This window comes from Oncorhynchus kisutch, linkage group LG8 (genome assembly GCF_002021735.2).
Source record: "Oncorhynchus kisutch isolate 150728-3 linkage group LG8, Okis_V2, whole genome shotgun sequence".
NCBI lineage: Eukaryota > Metazoa > Chordata > Actinopteri > Salmoniformes > Salmonidae > Oncorhynchus > Oncorhynchus kisutch.
Genome location: NC_034181.2, coordinates 40,407,378 through 40,432,113, shown reverse-complemented (window position 1 = coordinate 40,432,113; position 24,736 = coordinate 40,407,378). Strand labels below are relative to the sequence as shown.

At 42.5% G+C, this 24,736-nt stretch overlaps 1 protein-coding gene across 4 annotated transcripts; it reads right to left on the bottom strand.

Annotated features, from left to right (window-relative positions):
• Nucleotides 1–1,785: 1,785 nt before the first annotated feature.
• LOC109895671 (heterogeneous nuclear ribonucleoprotein K-like) lies at nucleotides 1,786–19,054 on the bottom strand. 4 transcript variants are annotated; one of them, XM_020489558.2, is made up of 17 exons: nucleotides 18,947–19,054; nucleotides 17,261–17,332; nucleotides 16,995–17,148; nucleotides 13,125–13,222; nucleotides 12,851–12,907; nucleotides 11,795–11,838; nucleotides 10,410–10,482; nucleotides 10,121–10,234; nucleotides 9,754–9,882; nucleotides 9,317–9,645; nucleotides 9,097–9,150; nucleotides 7,796–7,841; nucleotides 6,764–6,779; nucleotides 4,398–4,430; nucleotides 4,192–4,259; nucleotides 3,811–3,980; nucleotides 1,786–3,195 (listed from the first exon to the last, which is right to left on the bottom strand). In XM_020489558.2, exons 3-17 carry the CDS (start codon nucleotides 17,053–17,055, stop codon nucleotides 3,165–3,167), a joined length of 1,323 nt encoding a protein of 440 aa, XP_020345147.1. In that variant the 5' UTR covers nucleotides 17,056–17,148; nucleotides 17,261–17,332; nucleotides 18,947–19,054; the 3' UTR covers nucleotides 1,786–3,164. The 4 variants fall into 4 exon arrangements, with proteins under 4 accessions (XP_020345147.1, XP_020345148.1, XP_031686219.1 ...); XM_020489559.2 differs by having other exon boundaries at nucleotides 17,261–17,329; XM_031830359.1 differs by having other exon boundaries at nucleotides 7,796–7,838; nucleotides 17,261–17,329.
• Nucleotides 19,055–24,736: the final 5,682 nt, after the last annotated feature.

The window sequence follows — 24,736 nt, the reverse complement described above, 5'->3', positions numbered from 1 at the left end:
TCTCCCTGCAGGCAGTCACTGAGTCCGAGGTGCTAAAGGAGCTCCTGAAACTTGACCCAGATGAGGATTTAGATCCTTTCTTTTTTAAGTTTGCTGTCCCCATCATTGCCAAGACTATCTCTGACCTCTTTAACCCGTCTCTCCTTTCTGGGGAGGTTCCCATTGCTTGGAAGGCAGCCACGGTTCTTCCTTTATTTAAAAGGGGGAGATCAAGCTGATCCTAACTGTTATAGGCCTATTTCTATTTTGCCCTGTTTATCAAAAGTGTTGGAAAAACGTGTCAATAATCAACTGACTGGCTTTCTTGATGTCTATAGTATTCTCTCTGGTATGCAATCTGGTTTCCGCCCCCATTCTTGGGGGCTGGTTCAGGAGTATTGGTGTCTCTGAGGGGTCTTTGGCCTGGTTAGCTAACTACCTCAAAGAGTGCAGTGTATAAAGTGCCCCAAGGCTCAATCCTAGGCCCCACGCTGTTCTCAATTTACATCAACAACATAGCTCAGGCAGTAGGAAGCTCTCTCATCCATTTATATGCAGATGATAGTCTTATACTCAGCTGGCCCCTCCCTGGATTTTGTGTTAAATGCTCTACAACAAGCTTTCTCAACCCTTAACCTTGTTCTAAACACCTCCAAAACAAAGGTCATGTGGTTTGGTAAGAAGAATGCCCCTCTTCTCACAGGTGTTATTACTACCTCTGAGGGTTTAGAGCTTGAGGTAGTCACCTCATAAAAGTACTTGGGAGTATGGCTAGACGGTACACTGTCCTTTCAGCACATATCAAAGCTGCAGGCTAAAGTTAAATCTAGACTTGGTTTCCTCTATCGTAATCGCTCCTCTTTCACCCCAGCTGCCCAAATAACCCTGATTCAGATGACCATCCTACCCATGCTAGATCACGGAGACATAATTCATAGATCAGCAGGTAAGGGTGCTCTTGAGCGGCTAGATGTTCTTAACCATTTGGCCATCAGATTTGCCACCAATGCTCCTTATAGGACACATCACTGCACTCTATACTCCTCTGTAAACTGGTCATCTCTGTATTCCTGTTGCAACACCCACTGGTTGATTCTTATTTATAAAACCCTCTTAGGCCTCACTCCCCCCTATCGGAGAGATCTACTGCAGCCCTCATTCTCCACATACAAACACCCGTTCTGCCAGTCATTCTGTTAAAGTTCCCCAAAGCACACACATCCCTAAGTCGCTCCTCTTTTCAGTTCGCTGCAGCTAGCGACTGGAACGAGCTGTAACAAACACTCAAACTGGAGTTTTATCTCAGTCTCTTCATTGAAAGACTCAATCCTGGACACTCTTACTGACAGTTGTGGCTGCTTTGCGTGATGTATTGTTGTCTCTACCTTCTTGCCATTTGTGCTGTTGTCTGTGCCCAATAATGTTTGTACCATGTTTTGGGTTGCTAGCATGCTGTGTTGCTGCCTTGCTATGTTGTTGTCTTAGGTCTATCTTGATGTACTATTGTGTTGTCTTTCGTCCTGATGTGCCTTTTGTCATATATATATATGCATATTCTTTTAATCTCAGCCCTGTCCCTGCAGGAGGCCTGTCTTTTGGTAGGCCGTCATTGTAAATAAGAAAGTGTTCTTAACCTACTTTCCTAGTTATATAAAATAAAAAGACAGCCATTTTCTCTATAGCAGGGCATGGGCCAGGCTGAAGTATTTCTTTGACCTATGGGGTCACAGGAATGTCAGAGGGACATTGGCTACATCAAGAACATTACTAAGCAGGATCTCCATAAGACTTAGCCAAGCATCTGCAGACGTTTCAATCTTTATTAAAAAAAAACTTTTAAAAAAGGATTCTAGAAGAAGAGCCCAACCCCCTAGGAGATACAAACACCAGACATTGCTTGTAACCATATTATCATGTCCCATGCCACAAATAAGGACTGTTCAGCATGGCTAATAAAGCAGGCTTTATGGCATGACTATATCGCCAAGACAAAAAAAAAACTGTCCTACAAAAGTGTACAGGCAGGAAATGTGATGAATAATAAGAATACTTGTGTATAATCCCCATGTCACCCAGATACATCCTGAAACATTTCATTAAAATTAAAAACATGACAAATGACAATTTTCAACATTTATTTTTTTAAATCATAAAATGTTCCTTAAAAAAAAAAAAGGCGTACATTATGCATGTTGCACGGAGTGGTGGTAAGGGGTGTGTGTGAGTGGTGGAAAGGGGTGTGTGTGAGGTGGTGGTAAGGGGTGTGTGTGAGGTGGTGGTAAGGGGTGTGTGTGAGTGGTGGAAAGGGGTGTGTGTGAGTGGTGGAAAGGGGTGTGTGTGAGTGGTGGAAAGGGGTGTGTGTGAGTGGTGGTAAGGGGTGTGTGTGAGTGGTGGCAAGGGGTGTGTGTGAGTGGTGGTAAGGGGTGTGTGTGAGTGGTGGTAAGGGGTGTGTGTGAGTGGTGGAAAGGGGTGTGTGTGAGTGGTGGAAAGGGGTGTGTGTGAGTGGTGGAAAGCGGTGTGTGTGAGTGGTGGTAAGGGGTGTGTGTGAGTGGTGGTAAGGGGTGTGTGTGAGGTGGTGGTAAGGGGTGTGTGTGAGTGGTGGTAAGGGGTGTGTGTGAGGTGGTGGTAAGGGGTGTGTGTGAGTGGTGGTAAGGGGTGTGTGTGAGTGGTGGTAAGGGGTGTGTGTGAGTAACTCCAATACCGACAGAAAGAAAACACACAAATGGGACAGTCGTACTCTACTGACAAACACACCAATAGAAATCAACCCATCCAAAAATAAAGATAATGTTCACTTGTCTGTCAGGAGACTCCAAATATCTTGACAAATGTTTTATTTTATACAAATACAAGAGATGGAGTAGAGAACTACACAAAAAAATGCAGAACGTCTACATTTAACATAGGAATGTTGGACCTTAAAATAAAAAAAATTAACAAAATGCCCACAAACCCGGGACAATAAGATGAGGATGTGAGGGATTTGCTTCAATCTGAGTCTCCTTGTTTAGAGGAACTGACAAGAGTACTGCTTCACACTGAAAGAGTGAAAAAGAAAATTCACAGGAGTCAATAAAGATATAGAGGGATTGGGGGTGGGAGAGGTGGTTGAGGGTGGGAGAGGGGGTTGGGAGAGTCTGAGATGGGGAGAGAGCACGTGATGCGGGCCTAGTCGGAGGCGAGGGTTAGTCCTGGTGTCCGAGCAGGTGCAGTGCGCTGGGGGAGGAGGAAGGGAGACAAGGTTAGTCACCATGGCTACGAGGCAGCGTTAGCATTTCAGCATCTGCGCAATGAGACACGCTGACGGTTGCCGGGGAGACAGAAGAGGAGGAGCCTGTGCCGTTTGGCAGACTGTGATTTGTTGTCGATTCATCTAACTAAAAACAACAAAATCACTAGTCTTCCACACAGCAACAGGCAGGGAAGAAGTCCACTCCCTGCTTCACACCGAAAAGGCTCTTAGGTCATAAAACCAAACATTTCACCGATCATATTCTTAAAAAATATGACATGTTGAATGATTAACACAAACAAATATTGACCTACAGTTTTGTATCAATATAAGAATACTTGTACAATTATTTTGTACAAATTGTGTACAGGTTTTAATAGACATTTCACAAGAGGAAGCTGAAACTACTTTCACATTGCACGGGAGGAGAGAGGTTAGTCAACATCAGCAGAGACAAATACAATAAGAGATTAAAAGGAGGCAGAAAAGTATATATCTACACATATATATTTTGAGATCAAAATATGGCTATAAAAACAGGAAGGTATAGAAAAGGCAGACATGAAACTCTATTCACTCAGAGGGCGTCCAGAACTTGCCTATTCTGCAATAGGTACTGAGCGTTTTGGATCTGGTCCTGGGTGCCGCTGATGGTGATGATGCGATCCTCAGAACCCTCCAGTGGCTCGTCGATCTTAATGGAGGCGCCAGACTCATGCCGGATCTGCTTGATCCTCTGACCTCCCTTACCGATGATGGAGCCGGCCAGCTGTAGAAAACACCAGGGTCAATTGAATGTCGTGCACAATAGTGTGAAAATACAGGAAAAGTATGTTCTGTGTGTGCGTGTGAATGTTGCATAAGGGTTTCATAGGCCATGGAGGGCGAGACAGGCCGAGCCATTGCTGTGTGAGAACATAGTGTGTCGGTGTGTGTGTGAGAGGTAAATGGGGAGTCCCCCCTCTTCTGGTTATACACACATCTTTAGGGATCGTCACTTGTGTGGTGATGACTGGCCCTCCCATATCATTGTAGGAACCGCGTCCACCTAACACACATGGCGCATACAGTGACATACACACAAGGAGAGATCAGAGAAACAGCTTGAGGAAGTGTTTAGGCTCTAACAACACCATAACCTAACATATTGAATACCAAGCTGTGGGAAGTGCTTCTACAGACTCACCAGACTGATAGGAGTCCCAAGAAGAGTTGTTATCTGTTTGAAAGGCGAGAGAGAAAATAGATCTACAGTTAGGGAAAGTAAAAAAAAAAAAGAAAATATGCTAAAATGTACACATCCACTGCAGACTGGCACCATAAACAAACACGTATTTACCAACCTGATACAGAGCAGGCCAACACGTTTCAAAGAGGATCTTCCAATAAACAGTCGAAATGACAAAACAAAGATAGTCGACAAGTACACTGGTGCAAAACAATACACTCAAGGCTGTTGAGTATTATATCCTATGCTGCCTTGATTGTGTAACTGTCAGTCATACAGGGTTCCCTTGTAAAAGAGACTACCCTGCCCAAATAAAAACAAAAATAAAATGTCTAGCTTGGTACAGTAGACCAGCTGAAATCAGGTTCCATAACATACACTGGAGAACCACTGGCCCTCTACGTTCTAGTAGTTTTTTTTTGGTATCTGTACTTAACTATTTTTTTGACAACTTTTACTCCATAACATTACTAAAGAAAATGTACTTTTTACTCCATACATTTTCCGACATCTAAAAGTACTCCTTATATTTTGAATGCTTAGGATTCAAATTCACACACTTAAAAAGATAACATCCCTGGTCATCCCTACTGCCTCTGATTTGGCAGATTAACTAAATACAAATGCTTTGTTTTTAAATTATGTCTGAGTGTTGTGAGTGTGCCCCTGGCTATCTGTAATTTAAAAAAAGAAAATGGTGCCATCTGGTTTGCTTAATATAAGAAATTATTTATACTTAAGTGTATTTAAAATACCTTTAGACTTTTACTCAAGTAGAATTTAACTGAGTGACTCACTTTTATTTGAGTCATTTTCTATTAACATATCTTTGCTTTTACTCAAATATGACAATTGGGTACTTTTCCCACCACCTTTTCCAACCTACCCTTCTCTATCAAAGATCCTTGAACGTGTGGTCTCAATACAGCTACAGAACTACCTTTAACCAACAATCTCCATGAACCCTTCCAGTCCGGGTTGCATGTACAGCACAGCACAGCACAGAGACAGCCCCGGTAAAAGTTACACATTACTTCTTGATGACAGCTGATGGAGACACTAGCATCTTTTTATTCTTTTGGACATCACAGCAGCCTTTGTCACAGAGAATCATGCGATTATCAGCAGACTTATGAACTAGCTTGGATTCTCTGGCACATCACTCCTGTGGTTTAGCTCCTGACTTACAAACAAGAATTTGTGATCCAACCCTGCCACAGTCACTCAAGGGGTTCCACAGGGCTCTGCTATGGGGCCACTCCTGTTCTCTATACACACCCACGCTGCCACTTGGTATACTTATACGGAGATTTGGACTAAACTTGAATTTTTACACTGATGACACAAATATGTGAGGACAAGTCAGACTAACAATCAAACTAACAGACTGTCTAGATGCAATCAAGAGATGGATGCAGTTGAACTTCCAAAAGCAAAACAGAGCTTGTGTTTATTTGCTCTAAGAGTACACAGAGCAAAATGAGCACATTCTCCCTTCCTCTGGCTGATGACTCCATCACAGCTTCCCCCACTGCCAGAAACCTGTGTGTAATTTTTGACTCTAGCCTCTTATTTGAAGCACACATTCGCAACATAAAGTGTAATTTTGCCACCTTGTATCAGGTCTTTCTTGTTCACTGTGGATGCTGAGAAGTGTGTGCATGCCCGGCACTACTGACAGTAAGGCTCCTGTCAACTAAAGATGATCCAGAACGCAGCTGCCAGGATGCGCTCACAAACTACAAAAGAAAAAACTCACTTCGCCCTGTTTTACTCAGCCTCCATTGGCTTCCTGTTCAATACAGGATCACATTTAAGATTCTGCTGCTCACCTTAAAAGGCCCTCAATGGTGATGTATATGCCAACTTCTAAATGCATATGCCAAATTCTAAAGAACTATTCCCCAGCACACCGCTACGATAACCAGACTCAAACTGCCTGGACACAAACCTGTGCAGTACGGGTGATAAGGCCTTCTCACATGTGGCTCCTGAGGTCTGGAACGCTCTACCTGCATGTCAAAGAGGCAGCTTCCATTTCCTTGTTTAAAACACATTTAAAGACCTACCTTTTCAAGCTAGCTTTTAATCTTTGATCGCTTAATCTGTTCACAGTCTATTTTTTATTAGCAGGTAATGGTTTATTGTATTGAAATTATCCTACTTTTTGATGTTTTGTTGTTGAATTTGGTTTGGTTAGTTTTCTACCTAATACGCATTGCGAATGGGATATGCGCTTTACAAATGAAATACTATTGTGCCACGGGGACAGCGTGACAAACTGAACTCGGACAGATCCACATAGGGAGAACGGAACAACTCACCATATCCACCCCCACCCTGGAGAAAAAGAAAAGAGAGGGAGAGCAGGGTTAAACACACATTCCCTTGTGATTTGTTGTATACACTCATGGATGCAAGCAACCCTGGCCTTGCATGATCAGGATTAGGGCAGGGACCTCGAGATATAGTATTACCTCGATACTTAGGTGCAGATACATTATGTATTGATTCTCACAATTCTATATGTAGTGCGATTCGATACTGCGATTTGATGTCCAAACATATTGCTCACTGTAAGTCTGGTGCAGAGAGACTGGAGGATTAGAAAATACATTTTTGATTAGCCATGGGAAAAAAGTGCTATTGGCTCACTATTTAAAAAGAAGACGGAGAACATGCTATAGAATAAAAAAAAATGTGCAGAGTTTAGCAACATGGTAGCGTAAAATAAAACAACGACACTTGGAGTCAAAGTATCAATATAATATTGTCCAAAATAATATTGTGATATGTAACTATCGATCCCTCCGATCAAGTCAGGGTTGAGGAGGACAGTTCGTACAAAAGCCCCTATTTGATTCTGGAGACCCCTGCCCCCTTCTCCGCTTGCATCCATCCGCCACTCACTCCACAGCTTTCACCTGCTATTCAGCGGCTCAGTCACCAGGGCAACAAGCGATTCAAAAATCAGTTGCCGAGCAACCGGAGGCAGTATCCTGCCAGCTCTCAAAGATAACCTACCAGTCTGTCAACAAAGCATTATTATTAACACCTAGCAACCCCCCCCAACCACGATTACATAGATGGTAGTGGTCATGGTGGTATGGGTAATTATTACTGAAGTTATCCTGTGTTTATGGTTTGGTCATATGGTAAAGTAATGTTTATTACATGTTAGTGGTAAATGTGTTGTTGGGTTTTATAGTGGGGTTAGCTGTGGCCATGGCGATGAGGTTATTATCAGGCAATCACAATCATTGTCTAGGAAAGACCAACAATTGTTTCAGCATTTGATGCTTCAGCCAATAGATACCAAGACGACAGCGACATGCATTTAGTTAAGGGTCACTAACCATGTTATCACCATAGCGATCTCCTGGTCTCCCTCTTCGGTCACTGCTAAGAGAAAGACAGAAAATGAAAGTCTGACTTGAGAAAAATATTGACAAGGCAGAGGGCTTTTCAGCAGCTCTCTGATCCAAGTCAAACCACACACATTCACAGACCCATGAACACAAAAGTGAGCGGTGTTGACAGACTAATGGCAGGGCTGAAACACTGACGAAGCCAGTAATCAGAGGAACAGACTCAGGTTAGACTGACTGACCACAGCACCGACTGAGGACGTTTACATGCAAAGTAGTAATTCAATATTAACCAGATTATGGCAGTAGGCAGATTATGTAGTAGTCATGTAAAAACCTTACTCGTCTTATCTTAATTTGCGTAAAGTCAAAATCGAAGTAAGTATAAGCCGATTAAAACCTGGTTTTCTGAGCAATCTTTCAAATGATTAGGAAATGTGAAGACCTTAAAATTGGCGTTCCAGCAGTGCATTTGTTCTGCGCATGTACCAGCCAAGAGAGCTGTGAACTACTTTTAAGACGCGTACATTCAATTGTTCCGAACTCACTTCAGGGGGTCTTCAGAGCGAGTGAAGTGAGTTCGGAACAACAATGTACGCGTCTTAAAAGTAGTTCACATTGAAACGTTATATAAACTCCGAAAATATGCATCACAAAAAACAACATGGTAAAATGTTTATTTTGATTACCGATTTTCTGCATTTTTCAGTGGCATCAAGTACCCTGATTTCAGATGTGTTCATGTAAACAGTATTATTACAGAAATCCTTCTGGCAAAGTATAGTACCAGTCAAGAGTTTAGACACAGCCTACTCATTCCAGGGTTTCTCTTCATTTTTTAAAACCATTTTTTACATTGTCGAATAATAGTGAAGACATCAAAACTATGAAATAACACGTATTGAATCATGTAGTAACCAAAACATATGAAAATATATTTTATATTTGCTAAGAGTGTGCAAAGCCTTCATCAAGGCAAAGGGTGACTACTTTGAAGAATCTCAAATATAAAATATATTTTGATTTGTTTAACACTTTTTTGGTTACTACATGATTCCATATGTGTTATTTCATAGTTTTGATGATTTCACTATTATTCTATAATATAGTAAAAAAAAATAAAAAATATGAAATGAGTAGGCGTGTCCAAACTTTTGACTGGTACTGTATGTAACGTTTTAATCAAACTTTTATATTAATCTGAATATCCACAATAATGGCATTTTGTTGCATGTAACCGTACTCACTGACTCCAGACCAGTGTCCTACAAGGCTGGAAAAGGACTTACTTGGGTCTGGCATCTGCACTGCCCCGATAGGAGTCATAGGAGTACTGGTCATCTCTGCAAACAACGTGGAAATGGAACACACACGAGCCCACACACACTATGAATGAAAGACCATATGTCCCTGCACTTTTGAGCGCAAACTGATGTAGACAAAGCAAAATGGATAGAAAGAGGTGTAGGGAAAAAGAAATGGAGATGAGCGATGGTGAAGCTCTCTTACCCTCCTCCTCTGTGTGGTGGGGCCAGGTTGCGTTCACGACTCTCACCCCTCCCCCCTCTCACTGGGTGGGGAGGCGGGGGTCCACGACGGGGGCTCATCTCCTCGTAGTCCCTGCGGGCGGGGGGCACGGGCCCCCCTCGACCCCCTCGTCCAGAGGGCCCTCGGTCAAAACCTCCACCACCTCGTCCCCCTCGCATGTGGAAGCCCCCCATGGGGCGCCGGCTGCCGCCACCCCCGCGCTCCTCAAACATCAGGGTGAAGCCGCCATAGTCGTATGTCTCGTCGTAGAAGTTGGGGTCGTAGGGCTGGGCGCGCCCTTTAATGGGAGCCTGACGGGGATAGGATCATAAATCATTTCTACAGTCGGCTGGCTGTGGTATTTACAGCTCAGTCAAATGGTTCGACAACAGAACCAACAGTTTGATAAGAGCACCAACCTCAGCGATGAGCTCCAGCATGATCTTGATGCACTCAACGACGCGCTCAGACTTGCCGCCGACCAGAACCACGCGGTCCGTGGACTGGGGACAGCATTCCTGGAACAGCTTGATGCTGGTCTGGGTGTTCTACAACAGTCAGAGTCAACACAGGTCAAATTAGACAAAGTAAGGCCTTAGGACTGAGAAGAACCCACAGAAAGACTGAATCAGGGTCACCTTCAATAAGCTCTAAACGAGAGTAAAACATTTGCATTCTTATTGGACAAGTTCAGGTAGTTAGGCCCATCAAGTATTTAAAAAATGTACTGGACATGAACCAGGTGAGGAGAAAAGAGTGGGAGTAGTTCAGAGCGCATAACTATACCTCTCGTAACTCTTTGATCTTGGCTCCCTTCACACCAATGATGCTACCTGCCAGGCTCTGGTGGATCAGTAGCCTCAGCTCACAGTCAAAGTCCATCCCATTGTACTGTTGGTACTAGGGGAAGGGGGGGTATAACTTTAGCATTTTATATCTATATCCCAATGGAAATGGTATGTTTTGTTGTATCTGCACACTCAATATCTAGTAGTACCACACAGGACTATAACTGAAAAATATAGGCAGCCATAATGCTGGTCTCATTCTCCCTCATCTCCAACCGCAGGCTCACCTCCTCCAGAGTAGGGATGATCTTGAGCAGGATCTCTCCCACGGTCTCGATTTCAGCACTGATGCTCAGAATGCTTTAGAGCCACCAATCACAGCGCAGGATATTCCCAGGGGGACCAATCAAATGGTGACCAGGTGTTAGAGAGGAAAGAAACAGTATTTCAAAACCAAGGTTGACTCTCCCTCAGCAGAACTTCAACCATAACATCTGACAATAAATGAAGACCCCCCCTTTCATCCGGTCCCAGCCGTGGGGGTTAACCGGGTAGCTGTTGTGGTACAGTCCCATAGAAATTGAATTACTAGAATGGACATTCCCATTCAAGTCAATGTTCTGTGATGATTGGACCAGCGGCCATATGTAGTAATTCTGGTTCTAAGTGCAAACCCCATTCAAATTACAACAGAGGAATAAGAGGACAGAATACCCCATTATCAATTTATATCTATAACATATCAGCAGGTATCCATAAATACACAAATAAAGAAAATTAACCCTCCCAGTGTGTCTGACAAAGGAGACCACCATTTTTTTGTTAAACAGGTAAAAGGAACCCAAAGAAAGCAGGTGTGTTTTAGTGACCACTGGAAGTGGGGGGGTAAGGAAGGAAAGGTTGGGGGGCGGTGGCGGTTTGCACCGATGGTGCCTGCTGCCAGAGCACTAATGCAATTGTATTGTAACACAACATGGGGGAGAAAAAAACACAAAAAAAGAACAAAAGGTAAATAAAAACATGACAGTAGTATGCTATGCTAATCAAAATAATCAAACAAGGAACAGTTTAAAATAAACTTAAAGATGGGTGAGAGATGGCAGGGTAACAGTGCGTTATGCTCCCACCAATGGACAGGAGGATGTTGAGGGAAGGCAAGGAGGAGCGACATGGGTCACAGGGATGAGGTGACAAATAAGTTAACTTTCAACAGTTCCAACTACGGCAAAGGTAATATGGAGAGTAAAGGGAAAAAGACATACAACACTTGAACCCTAGCAGCTCTGCCTGGAATAACAGTCTTACGTAATTATAGTGGTCCAACCCCCCCCCCCCCCCCCACCCCCTAAAAAAGATCTGTGGTACAAGGAAGAGGAAGATGGTAGGAGGGGAATGTGAGAAGCTAAAACAGACCAGTACACCAACTCTGAGAGGGGAAGGAGGGAGGTGAGGAACGTTGAAGGGAGAGATACTGTCATTGAAATAAAATAGAATGTTGAAATACCGTCACTAGAACAAAGGCAGGTTTAAAGTATTTGTTGAAACCCTCACTGAAAACAGAGGCTTATAATGCTGTCACTGAACAAAAGTTGACATGTTTGTCACAGGAACAGAGGCAGGTTTGTTTATTTTCTGAAGTCAGGCAGTGAGAGGGAGGAGCTTAGGGACATACCGCTCAGGCCCACTGCTGTCTGGGACTGACACACTGGCATTGAACTGCAAGGGCCGTGGGCGTGGCATGGGCAGGGGCCAGGGCCATTCGAGCACACAGATGTCAATGAAGTAAGGCGCCCATTTAGGGAGGGGCACGATTATGGGCAGGGCCAGCCAGGGTGTCAGGTGGGCGGGCGCAGGAGGGGCGATCCAGAACATGGGCAACAGAGGAAGTGGGCAAAAATAAACAAAAATAAAAAACAGGAGAGGGAAGAGGGAGGGGGAAGAGGAATACATTTTAATACAGGCTAATATTCTTCATTTTGATATTCTCTCAGAATGTTTTTTTTTTTTTTTTAAAGAACAGAAGGAGATAGAAGAGGAGACAAAGGTATTCAGGTAGAGAGAAATAGTTTGGGGGTAGAATGGAGTCAGAAAAGGAGAGGGAGATGTAGACAGGGAGATGAGAAAGAGAGATAGCGGTAGAGGAGAGAGGGAGAAGAGTGGAGAATGATGGAAGGTGGAGAAAGAGAGAGGGGTAATGACATGAAATTAGTTGAGAATTGGCCAGGCTGTTTATATACAAGACATTTCCTATAGGTTGAATTGGGTGTCGGGTGCTATAACAGCTCCACCCTAAAATACACTGGGCCCACTCAAGCATTAATGACAGTCTTAGCGGTGCTGATGGCTGGTAGTAATATCACTATTCATTACGCAAACAAAAATACATTTCAGCTAAAAAGGCCATGGGTTTCGTATCGATTAGGCGAGGCGGGGGGGCATTTTGATAAAAGACATTACACTTTCGAATGATGACACCACAACAGGTGTAGAGCAGGTCTCAATACACAACATATCCCACCATTAACAGTTACCCAAAAACCTCACAGCTTTACTTCCCCCAACCATAGTTAACAAGACCCATTTTCTTAAGCCCAACCTACCAATTTAGATTGTATGCAAAAGTTGAGACAAACTAGTCAAACCAGACACTCCCAAAGTACAACCATGGAAGGGGGGGGGGGGGGTACTGTAAATTCCCAGACAAAAAGAGTGGTGTAAATGTACTCACGTCTGTGCGCAGGGATTTGATGTTTTTACCACCCTTCCCAATCACTGCTCCTGCATTCTGAACCGGAGAAAAAAAAAGTCAGGTGATACCCAACTTATTGTGATATAACAAAGTTTTTTAAAAATCCTCCATAGATCTTGTCAAAAAAAAAGGTTAAATAGATAACTGGGTAGGGGAAAAAAGATAGGCTACATAGGAGGCTAAATCACTGAAGAGATTGTGGCTGTTGAAGGTAGGCAGGGGATTGTGAATGAGGAAGAGAAAGAGGACTGACTTTGCTCTGCAGGAGTATGCGGAGCTCCACCATGTCGTCTGTGTTCCTGGAGCGCTTAAAGGACTGCTCTTCCTCTGCGTCCTCTGTGGGACGCTTACCTGAGAATGAAAAACAGAGTCTAATCTTTCTCTCACACACACACCAGGGCCCCAGAATGTGACCTTTTAGTCGTATTTTTCAACCTTTTGACTTCGCAAGTTACATTTTTTGGGGTCACATGGGAACGAGCTGGTCATTCCAATCAAAAGTTTAAAAAGTCCTATTTTTTCGGGCAGCTAAAACCACGATTTGGTCAAACAGTAAAGTGCATTATCCTCATGATTCCCTTCATGCAAGTTTCGAAGTAACTTTTCACTGGACCCTACTGCTGTGATGAGTAGAGGTCGACCGATTAATCGGAATGGCAGATTAATTTGGGCCGATTTCAAGTTTTCATAACAATCGCAAATCTGTATTTTTGGCCGCCGATTTTTTTTACCTTTATTTAACGAGGCAAGTCAGTTAAGATCACATTCTTATTTTCAATGATGGCCTAGGAACGGTGGGTTAACTGCCTCGTTCAGGGGCAGAACGACAGATTTTCACCTAGTCAGCTCGGGGGATCCAATCTTGCAACCTTACAGTTAACTAGTCCAACGCAATAACGACCTGCCTCTCTCTCGTTGCACTCCACAAGGAGACTGCCTGTTACGCGAATGCAGTAAGCCAAGGTAAGTTGCTAGCTACCATTAAACTTCTTATAAAAAACAATCAATCATAATCACTAGTTAACTACACATAGTTGATGATATTACTAGATATTATCTAGCGTGGCCTGCGTTGCATAAAATCTGACTGACCATACAAGTATCTAAGTATCTGACTGAGCGGTGGTAGGCAGAAGCAGGCGCGTAAACATTCATTCAAACAGCACTTTCGTGAGTTTTGCCAGCAGCTCTTTGTTGTGCGTCAAGCATTGCACTGTTTATGACTTCAAGCCAATCAACTCCAGAGATGAGGCTGGTGTAACCGAAGTGAAATGGCTAGCTAGTTAGCGCACGCTAATAGCGTTTAAAACGTCACTCGCTCTGAGCCTTCTAGTAGTTGTTCCCCTTGCTCTGCATGGGTAACGCTGCTTCAATGGTGGCTGTTGTCGTTGTGTTGCTGGTTTGAACCCAGGAAGGAGCGAGGAGAGGGACGGAAGCTATACTGTTACACTGGCAATACTAAAGTGCCTATAAGAACATCCAATAGTCAAAGGTTAATGAAATACAAATGGTATAGAGGGAAATAGTCCTATAATTCCTATAATAACTAAAACCTAAAACTTCTTACCTGGGAATATTGAAGACTCATGTTAAAAGGAACCACCAGCTTTCATATGTTCTCATGTTCTGAGCAAGGAACTGAAACGGTAGCTTTCTTACATAGCACATATTGCACTTGTACTTTCTTCTCCAACACTTTGTTTTTGCACTATTTAAACCAAATTGAACATGTTTCATTATTTACTTGAGGCTAAATTGATTTTATTGATGTATTATATTAAGTTAAAATAAGTGTTCATTCAGTATTGTTGTAATTGTCATTATTGCAAATAAATGTAAAAGAAATAATAATAATTTTAAAAAACAACTCGGCCGATTAATCGGTATTGGCTTTTCTGGTCCTCCAATAATCGGTATCGGCGTTGAAAAATCATAATCGGTCGACCTCTAGTGATGAGTGAGCCAATCTCTCTTCCTTTTCCTTGATGTGCGCTCCCCACACACACAAAACAAAAAGAGGGTTCTGATTGTATAACATTTCAAAATCCAATTGCAGGTAAAACACAGCTGTAGAAGCAACTACTGTTGAAACCGTTGACGAGAGGATGACCAGCTTTATGTGGGTATAATATCTATTTCTCAATATTTTATATTGAGCTCAATAGTAGCCAGCAGATTCCAACCCAACCATTATGCTTGTTTTACACTGAGCGCACGGAGGTTGGAATGCAATCATGGTTAGATTAAGACACCGCAGAGCCCGCGCGAGATATGTGTCAGAAACATACCTCAACCCAGGGATGAGATGTGCCGCTGTATTTCACCTACATCCAAACTGATACCTTGAGAAGATTGAAATACTCGTTTTTCCAGAAAACATCCCTTTTTGTTCTCATGCTAGCTAGCAGTAGCCACCGCCGGCATTTTGGAATGGCAGTGTCAGCCAATCAGCTCCTTTGTTGTTCAGCACAACATGCCATTCCATAATGGCTGCTGTGGCTACTGTTTACCAAGCATGAGGACATTAAATGTACTGTTAGATTAATACATGACTACTAGCAGTAGGCATTATATTTGGTGTTAATGATCTATACTGAACAAAAATATATTTGTAACATGGAACAATTTCTAAGATTTTACTGAGTAGAATTCACAGAAGAAAATCAGTCAATTGAAATTAATTCCTTAGGCCTTAATCTATGGATATCACGACTGGGCAGGGGCGCAGCCATGGGTGGTCCTAGGAGGGCATAGGCCCACCCACTAGAGAGCCAGGCCCAGACAATCAGAATGTGTTTTTTTTTTGCCACAAAAGGGCTTTATTACAAACAGAAATGCACCTCAGCACCCCCCCTTTCCCTCTTCAGACGATCCACAGGTGAAGACGCCAGATGTCGTGGTCCTAGGCTGGCGTGGTTACACTTGGTCTGCAGTTGCATGTACTGCCATATTCTCTAAAACGGCGTTGGAGGTGGCTTATGGTAGAGAAATTAACATTTAATTCTCTGGCAACAGTTCTGTTGGACATTCATGCAGTCAACATGCCAATTGCGCGCTCCCTCAAAACTTTGGACATCTGTGGCATTGTTTTATGTGACAAACCTGCCAATTATAGAGTGGCCTATTGTCCCAGCACAAGGTGCACCTGTGTAATGACCATGCTATTTAAATCGGCTTCTTGATATGCCACATCTGTCAGGTGGATGGTTTATCTTGGCAAAGGAGAAATGCTCACTTAAAGGGATGTAAACACATCTGTGCACACAATGAGTTAAATAAGCGTTTTGAGCGTATGGAACATTTATGGGATTTTTATTTCAGCTCATGAGAAATTGGACCAACACTTTACATGTTGTGTTTATATTTTAGTTCAGTATTGCCAATGTGTTTTGAGTTCACTTCCTCATGTGGTGAATTAGCCCAAAATAAATTTGTGGACATAAACACACACAAATTCACCTGTATTAAACAACAAACTACAGACAATTCTGGAGCCCTATTTTAACAGTAAAATATTACAATACCCTACTGTCAACCCACAATTCATGACAATCAATGGATTAGATACCACATCAAAATATATTCAATAATGCATTCCTACCTGGACATGTTAAATATACAACTTATTTCTTGAATAGCCTACCAGCTCTATAGTCTAGTACACTGTCTAAAGCACTGTGAATGACTTGAAGGTGATTATGACTATGTTGTTCTATTGCAAAAAAAAAACCTATGGTGCAACCAAATCATAGGCTGGTGCAACCAACTGAAAAAGTTAGTGTCACCGGGGGAAAATGTTAGTCTGGAGCCCTGCACACACTGACTGGTTCTCTGGATCTGCATTCAGTTGATGTAGAAATGATATACATGTAATACTTATAGCCCACTCATTGTCCTTACATATTAAAACTGCTCTGCACTTTCTTTTGGCACATATCTGGCAGCCTCAATTTAGGAATCGAAATGTTTATATTTTCGACCAGACATTGATTATTAGTAAGTCTTAAACACAGGAGGGCATAAACCTTGCACCACGCCGCTTAAAATATAACTACACGGTTCTTATTCATTTTCTAGATCAGTTACAATTATTTAATTAATACACAAAAGGATTACAACTCACCGTTTGTCTCTGTGTTGCTGAATGAGGTCTCTTTTTCTTGTTGCTCAATTTCTGTCTCCATTGTCGGCTAACACCGGGCTGGGTAGGGCAGGCACCTCGGTCCTGGGAGCAGGTAACAGCGGGGAGAGAGGAGCGGGCACCTCTGTCTGACTGGCTGTGGATGGACATGGTCGAGGGAAAGAGATGAGATCAGGGTTTGGGGTTTTCAGAACTGACGAAACAAAGTACGACAGAGGAGAGAGACTAGACTGGTGACCAACACTTACCACTATTTATGGTGAGAAGATGGGCGTGTTATGGGCGGAACGAAACAAAGTCTCAGAGCTGCTGCAAACCTACTGAAAAAAGGCAACGGTTGATTAGCGGCATAAAAAAAACGTACCCAAGACTAATTGTATAACACACCGCTACGATTATAAAATTGTAATAAATGGTGCATAAACATTTGGCAATGAATAACAACACTCATAAAATTAAAAGGTGTGATGTGGAACAGCATTGATTCAAATTAATCTATTATATTGAACTGGCCATATTCATTACAATTTTTTTTTTACAGAAGCAAACAGAGCAAAATTAGAATTTCTATTGGACATATTTAGGTAGGTTCCCTCCCTGTCTCGTTTAACAAACATTTTGCAGTAGAATTGGCTTAATGAATATGCCCCTGGCCTTTAATACAATTCTGAAGGCGACCAGAAGACACACGTACTGAATTGATGAGAAATAATGCACATTTAATTTATTATTCTAAAGAAAGTCAATGCATGAGTGAAGTTACAAAACAGATTTATTTGATAATACGAACTGGCACAATGATATCGGAGTCGGGACAAAATGACAATGCAACGAGGGCTCATCTCAGAATCACCTCGCGCCGATAATTATCTTGATCGTAATTAAACAAATAGCTAGCTACAATCATATATTTGCTCATGTGGCATTATTTTTGGATTAATGGTGCGAGCTAGCCTACAGCGTTGATCCAATGATCGTCTAGGATTGATGTGCATTTTCGTTAATACACTCGTGTCCCCCGTGGACCGGCTCGTACACAAAACATCCTCCATTCAAGCTGCAAGGCATCACATCTCTCCTTACCATTTTTAATATCGAGCCGCCGGGAAAAAAATATGTGTAGTCTTACTGTAATCAAATACGTTTCGTTTAGGACGTTGCACACCACGTCAGGCCAAGGGTGTACCACATCCTAAATTGTCAGAAAATGGTGGTGGAAAATCTAGTTTTATTAAGACTACACATTCCACCCCGGCGGCTCTCCTAGTTGAGGGAAATTATGCCTTTCCAAACTGAATGGAGGATGCTTTGTCAACGGGATGGTCCACCGGGGACAAGAGCATAGACAGGGAATGCACATCAGTCCTAGACGACAGTGCCGTGGCGAATTATGGCGCCCACTATCGGCTGCCTAGGCCATATGTGCGCATACGGTTTGAGAAAACAACGTTAGCTAGCCATTAGTTATCTTGTGTATACGAGAAAAACATAGCTCGCTAGCATATTGGGAAGCTACTTAGTTCATTCAGCTGGTGCAAGTATTTAGTAAAGGTGGCTAGCTAGTTAAGGTAACTAGCTAATGTTAACGTTACCTAACGACGTTAGTGGTTGGACTGCTACAGTAATATGTAGCTAGTGTAGTTAACGTTAGTTAGGGACAAGAAACACAATCGTATTTTAGGATAAAGCTTTGAAAGCCATATCTAATTACACTTGATACATTTCTAAATTTAGCTGTGTAAGCTATGCTAGCTAGCCTGCTACACTGGATCGCTAACTACAATAATTAACCAGCTACTTTAGTTGTCTTAGTTGGAAAATGGTATAGCTAGATACGCGAATGCTTTCAAATGTGTTTGCTTATACCATCGCATCAACATGTAATGACGGACTTATTCGTTGCAGAGATACATCGAAATGTGTGTAAAACAGACCTGCGCTACACCGTGTATCGTTGCTACTCCTTTTCGACCCTTCGCTGAGGAAGAACGCAAGAACAAAAAATGGCTAAGAAATCATGTGTATCTGAAGAAAGAGGTAGCTGCTTCGATTGGTGGAAAGAGACATTGAATTGTAAATAAATAGCAATCATTGGATAACTCATCTGTCACTCACATAATGGAGGCGGGTCTGAAGATATAGTTCCCACCAATCTTCCGTACCGAAATAGTTTGGTTGACTTGCAGCAGTCCTTTACTTTCAGTCTTGATCATAATGTAAATACTTACTAGTTGTGTTCATATAGGGTTGTAGCTAGCTAATGCTATTATCGTTCTTACATGTAGATATATCACATATTTAGTGTGTTTCGCGCGAAGTCCAAAAATTATTATGGGAACCTTAGCAACACAAACATTTTGACTCTCCATGCCTCCAACTTTTGGCGCCTTGGCGATTTGCCAAAAAGCAGCTGCACTTGTACTTTGGGGCAGATAGCTACAATTATACAGAACTAACCCAAACCATTGTAACGTAAATGAAGGTTTATGACTATCACTCAATGAGTACGGTTACATGCACACAATATAATATTTCGATTAAAAAGTATGCATGCTTTGCAAGAAGAACAATGTCCCTAATAATACTGGTATATGGACACAAATGAATTCAGCCTACTACCTGATGGCACTGATAAATGCAGAAAATTGCCAATCAAAATAAACGTTCTACGACAGCAACCGTGTTATCTTTGGGAACCATATTAGATTCTGAGTTCAGACTTTTAAAGTTTGCATGTGAAAAGTACTTCTAAGCAATGGCGTGTATTCATGGATGCCAAGGGAAGCCAGTCTTACACCAAAAATGACACACAAAAAACATAAAATAATGTATATTTAATCTCTGTGTTTTCGGAATTTTCCTTCAATTCACAAGAGGCTGAATGTATCTCACTGGAGACAGCATCCGAGCGAAACAGTGCCTTACGGTCTCTGTATGTCATGTGTAAGGCCATTTATCTGATTCTATCTGGTCATGAAGAGTATGACATTGTTGCCGCCCATAGCATTGAATGCAAGGGAAGTCAGCAAGCATTTGGCCTCACTTGATAAAAAAAAGTAGAAAACAATAGCCAATCAGCATTGAGCTAAACTGAGCGAGCTCAACTGGGAATGGTCCTGGAGCACCAAAAAAAAGTGTTGTCCTCTGATGGCTAGCTAGCCAGTTAAAATGGTCCTTTTCCCAACTTAGCCATAGATGGGGATAGGGGTTTGGACTTGTGGTTTTACTTAATTCTCTGTACTGGCCAATGATTGTAATGGCGATTCTGATCCCACCATAAATTTGTACAGTACATTGTGCCCCTGGACTGAGAGGATGAAAGGTTAATATGTAGCTAGATGTAGAAGGCTAACGTTAACTAGCTAACGTTGGCCATCAAAGAAGTTAGGCTAGCGAGCAAGCATTTTAGCCAGGTAGCCTAGGACAACAACAAAAAATAAAGCTTGTACTGTATGAGTCATAGACCGTTTCGTCAACATGAAAGATGGGAGTATGGGATTGGCATTTCTCTATAAGTTTTTTTTTCTACTTGCACACACACACACACAAACACACAAATCAGAATGGTGGACAGCATAGGTGATTTGATGATGTTGATGTTGAAAAGGTGCTGGAATAGTGGAGGCAGCTCCTGTTTTCTTTGTGACTTGCGGTAAATCTCCATGGTTCTAAATCAATAGTTGTTTAGTAGTCCAAAAATATCGGAAACATTAACTTGCTTGGGGTGGGTATAATTTGTGGAACGTTCTAACAACAATCTGTTCCAAAAACTTTAAAGTACAAGGTTGTCAACAAACGCATACAAAGTAACATGATCAATTCACCTAACGTTAGCTAAATAGCTGCCAAATAGGCAACAACTCACCACAAAGCTTATTCTTAATGTTTGTCAATAGGCTACCAGAGTGAGGACAGACATTTTTCGGAATAAACACGCTGAGTGAAAAACTTAATGAATTAGCCCACGCCCTACCCGGTATCGTATTCTGCCGCTATACAACTTTGTATGCATTATTTGTTGGCAACCTTGTTATTTACAACGTTTTTGGAACAGATTCCTGTTGATTCGTTCCACAAATTATACCCGGGTTAGGGTATGCTGCCATGCTGCTCTATTCTCTGTCAACTGTAATTAGCCTATTTCCCTCTTTGTGGCACTTGACCAAATGATTGGGCAGAAGTCCAGCACATCCCTACCAGGTAAAAAGGAGGCTGACAACCAGGAACCAGATGACTCGGAGCTGCTGGCTAGCCTGGAGGCCCAGAAGGGGCAGGTGGAGTGGAGGGTGGAACCCAGCCTGGAGAGTGGTTACAGAACCCGCAGTGAGGCATCCTCCGCCTCTTACATAATTGCCTTGCAGCAGAGCCTGTGCTTTGAAAGCCTTGCAGATTCTGCACTCGGAAGCCCTTCATGCCACGAGGCCCTTGAGCTGGACATGGTGGACATCCCAGATGAGAACGGATTACCTTCCTCTGGATGAGCTTGACAATGTGATTTTCCAGGAGAGCCCATTCCAACAGCCAAATAATAGGAAGGACAATCAAAGGGACAACCTTTAGACGATGACATGGACTGCTTCTTTCCACCTGAGCCAAAAGCTTCTAGACAGGAGCCTAGACTGGATAGTACCTGTGTCAGAGAACAGGGAACAAGTCGACCCTTTGCGGAGAGTGTGACGATTGTGATGCTTGCTTCACCTCCATTTACCTACCTGTGTTTGCTGGAATAGAGTGTGAGCCCCTTGGGTGTGCTGGAGTGAGTGAGCAAGGTGCATATGAAAGCCTTCATTGTCACCCTGCAAGGGAACCTCAAATACAGTAGGGTGGAGTGGCGGGTCAGTGCTTCCATTTCGGACGGAGCGGGTTACATGGATGTGGACCTCTCAGACCAGGATCTGACGGGCCTGCTGGGGTTCTCAGTGGCCAAGAAGCTGAAGCTGGACCTGGCCCAGATGGACGCAGGGATGAAGGCGTGTTAGCAGGGCCTGGTGGACATGTGCTGTGTAATGACTCTGAGGTTGGAGCCAGCTGACGTGAAGGCTGTGGTCCTCAAGGTTAATGCAGTCACAGAGGAGAACTGCCGAGCCCTGGAGGAGCGAGTGAAAGGTAGGCACGGGCGGGAGGACTCTGGGATGTGGACTGTGGAGGACTTTGATGACTGGGCTCTGGGGAATTTGGTGTTGTGACTGCCTTAGCTGTAAGTGGGTTTAAAGCTCTGTCTGGCCCTGAATCCACTGTTAAGTGTGCTTTACGATACCTCTGTTGTTAAGTTAATTCATGCAGCCATTCGGCTACTCTTGATTAAAACCTTTTTGTTAAAATTATTCTGAATTCTGAAATGAGCTTTTTGTGTGTGTAAAGAAACAACTGCATTATTACAGTATGAAAATACAGTATGTTTTAAGAAGGAAGTTTTTGATAGTAGGTCTACTGTTGTATATTGTCTCTCACTGATGATAGATTAGAATAACTTTTGCTAATGTATGACAGTATTTTATTCTACAATTTTGAAGTAATCAAATCTGAGTTAATGATTTTCTTTGTATCCTCTGTACTCAGAATTACTTTTCACAGTTCGGCCTTTACTGCAGTTTAGTCCATGTGGGCTACTACACAATGACACATTTTCAGTCATTTACTGCAGAAGAATTCCTGCATTTTTTTTCTGTGAGTAGTGGAGTGATGCTCAGGCCATGGGGAATCCGCTCTGTTCCCCCGTAAAAACAAAAACGGAGTAATAGTCGGCCTTTGCTTATTGCTATTCCGTGTTGTCCACACGCATCCACACGCATTCATCTGACTTCATTAAGCCCTAATCAGGTTCAACATTCGAAATTAGGAACCTGCATTGCATGTCATTAGCCTGTTATGAGTTAATGACTGTGCCCACTATGGAAAGCGTTGTTGTGCAGGGTAGTGAGAACTTATAGGCCTGGTGTATTATCTGCATAAGTAGGAGACGGGCTTGGTTGGGTGGGTGCATTACATGGCTGAAATTGTAGGCTGAAAAGTGGATACATATACAGTAGCACTCATCCAAGGGTTTTTCTTCATTTGTACTATTTTCGACATAGTTTTGATGTCTTCACTATTAGTCTATGAAATAACACACATGGAATCCAAAAAAGTGTTAAAGAAATCAAAATATATTTTAGAATTTAGATTCTTCCAAGTAGCCACCATTTGCATTGATGACAGCTTTGCACACTCTTGGAAGACCCAGAGTTACTTTTGCTGCAGAGGATACGTTCATTAGAGTTACCAACCTCAGAAATTGCAGACGAAATAAATTCACAGACACATCTCAACATCAACTGTTCAGAGGAGACTGTGAATCAGGCCTTCCTGGTCGATTTGCTGCAAAGAAACCAGTACACAAGTACATAAATAAGAAGGGACTTGCTTGGTCCATGAGCAATGGATATTAGACTGGTGGAAATGTGTCCTTTGGTCTGATGTGTCCAAATTTGAGATTTCTGGCTCCAACTGCCGTGTCTTCGTGATAGGCAGAATAGGTGAACGGATGATCTCCGCATGTGTTGTTCCCACTGTGAAGCGTGGTGTGATGGTGTGATGGTGTGGGGGTGCTTTGCTGGTGACACTGTCTGTGATTTATTTAGAATTCAAGGCACACTTAACCAGTATGGCTACCACAGCGTTCTGTAGCGTTACGCTATCCCATCTGGTTTGAGCTTAGTGGGACTAGCATTTGTTTTTCAACAGGGCAATGACCCAACACAGCTCCAGGATGTGTAAGGGCTATTTGACCAAGAAGGAGAGTGATGGAGTGCTGCATCAGATGACCTGGCATCCACAATCACCTGACCTCAACCCAATTGAGATGGTTTGGGATGGGTTTAACCGCAGAGGGATGGAAAAGCATCCAACAAGTGCTCACCATATGTGGGAACTTCTTCAAAAAGCGTTGGAAAAGCATTCCAGGTGAAGCTGGTTGAGCGATTGCCAAGAGCGTGCAAAGCTGTCATCAAGGCAAAGGGTGGCTACATTGAAGAATCTGAAATGTATTATATATTTTTATTTGTTTAACAGTTTTTTGCTTACTACACGATTCCATATGTTATTTCATAGTTTTGATGTCGTCACTATTATTCTACAATGTAGAAAATAGTTCAAATAAAGAAAAACCCTTGAATGAGAAGGTGTGTCCAAACTTTTGACTGGTACTGTATGTCGATACATACTGTAAAGTGGATACATAGATGGTTGGCGTGTGGTGCTTGCAAGAACATGGTGGTGGGTTTGAATCCCGCACAGGCCTTGTCTAGGCTATACTATGTGTCGACTGTTCGTCACTTTAATAGAATGTCTGCTAAATAACTAACATATTAATGCATAAATACCTTGGTCTACAGAGCTTTTTCATGCCCTACACTCTTCTTATTCATAATACATAAACTATCTGGTACTATAACAGGTCATATTCAATAAATAGTCTGAACTTCAGAAAATAAAGACTTGTGTCCTAGCAAGGCATCTTTCTCCTGTTTTAGGGAAAGAGTATGAGTTATTTGAGAAGAAACATGAGAAAATGTTTGACTGTGCTAATAGAGGCCATTTGCAATGTTTTTTTCCTTGATTTTACACCACCTCCTGCCCCACCCCCTCTTTCTGTTGCAGTCTGAAGGGGATAATCAAGGTAGGAGTTAAAAAGTGCCTTTTCGTTCTCCAGCGAGTTTGTATGTTCCCAAATTACAGGTGAGTGG

Coding starts and splice junctions, on each gene's coding strand:
- LOC109895671 (XM_020489558.2), bottom strand. CDS start 17,055: ATGGAGACAGAAATTGAGCAACAAGAAAAAGAGACCTCATTCAGCAAC. Junction 11,839..12,850: donor TCAAATCCCTGCGCACAGAC/GTGAGTACATTT, acceptor CGGCCCTTGCAG/TTCAATGCCAGTGTGTCAGT. Junction 3,981..4,191: donor AAGTGACGATCCCTAAAGAT/GTGTGTATAACC, acceptor TGTTTTCTACAG/CTGGCCGGCTCCATCATCGG.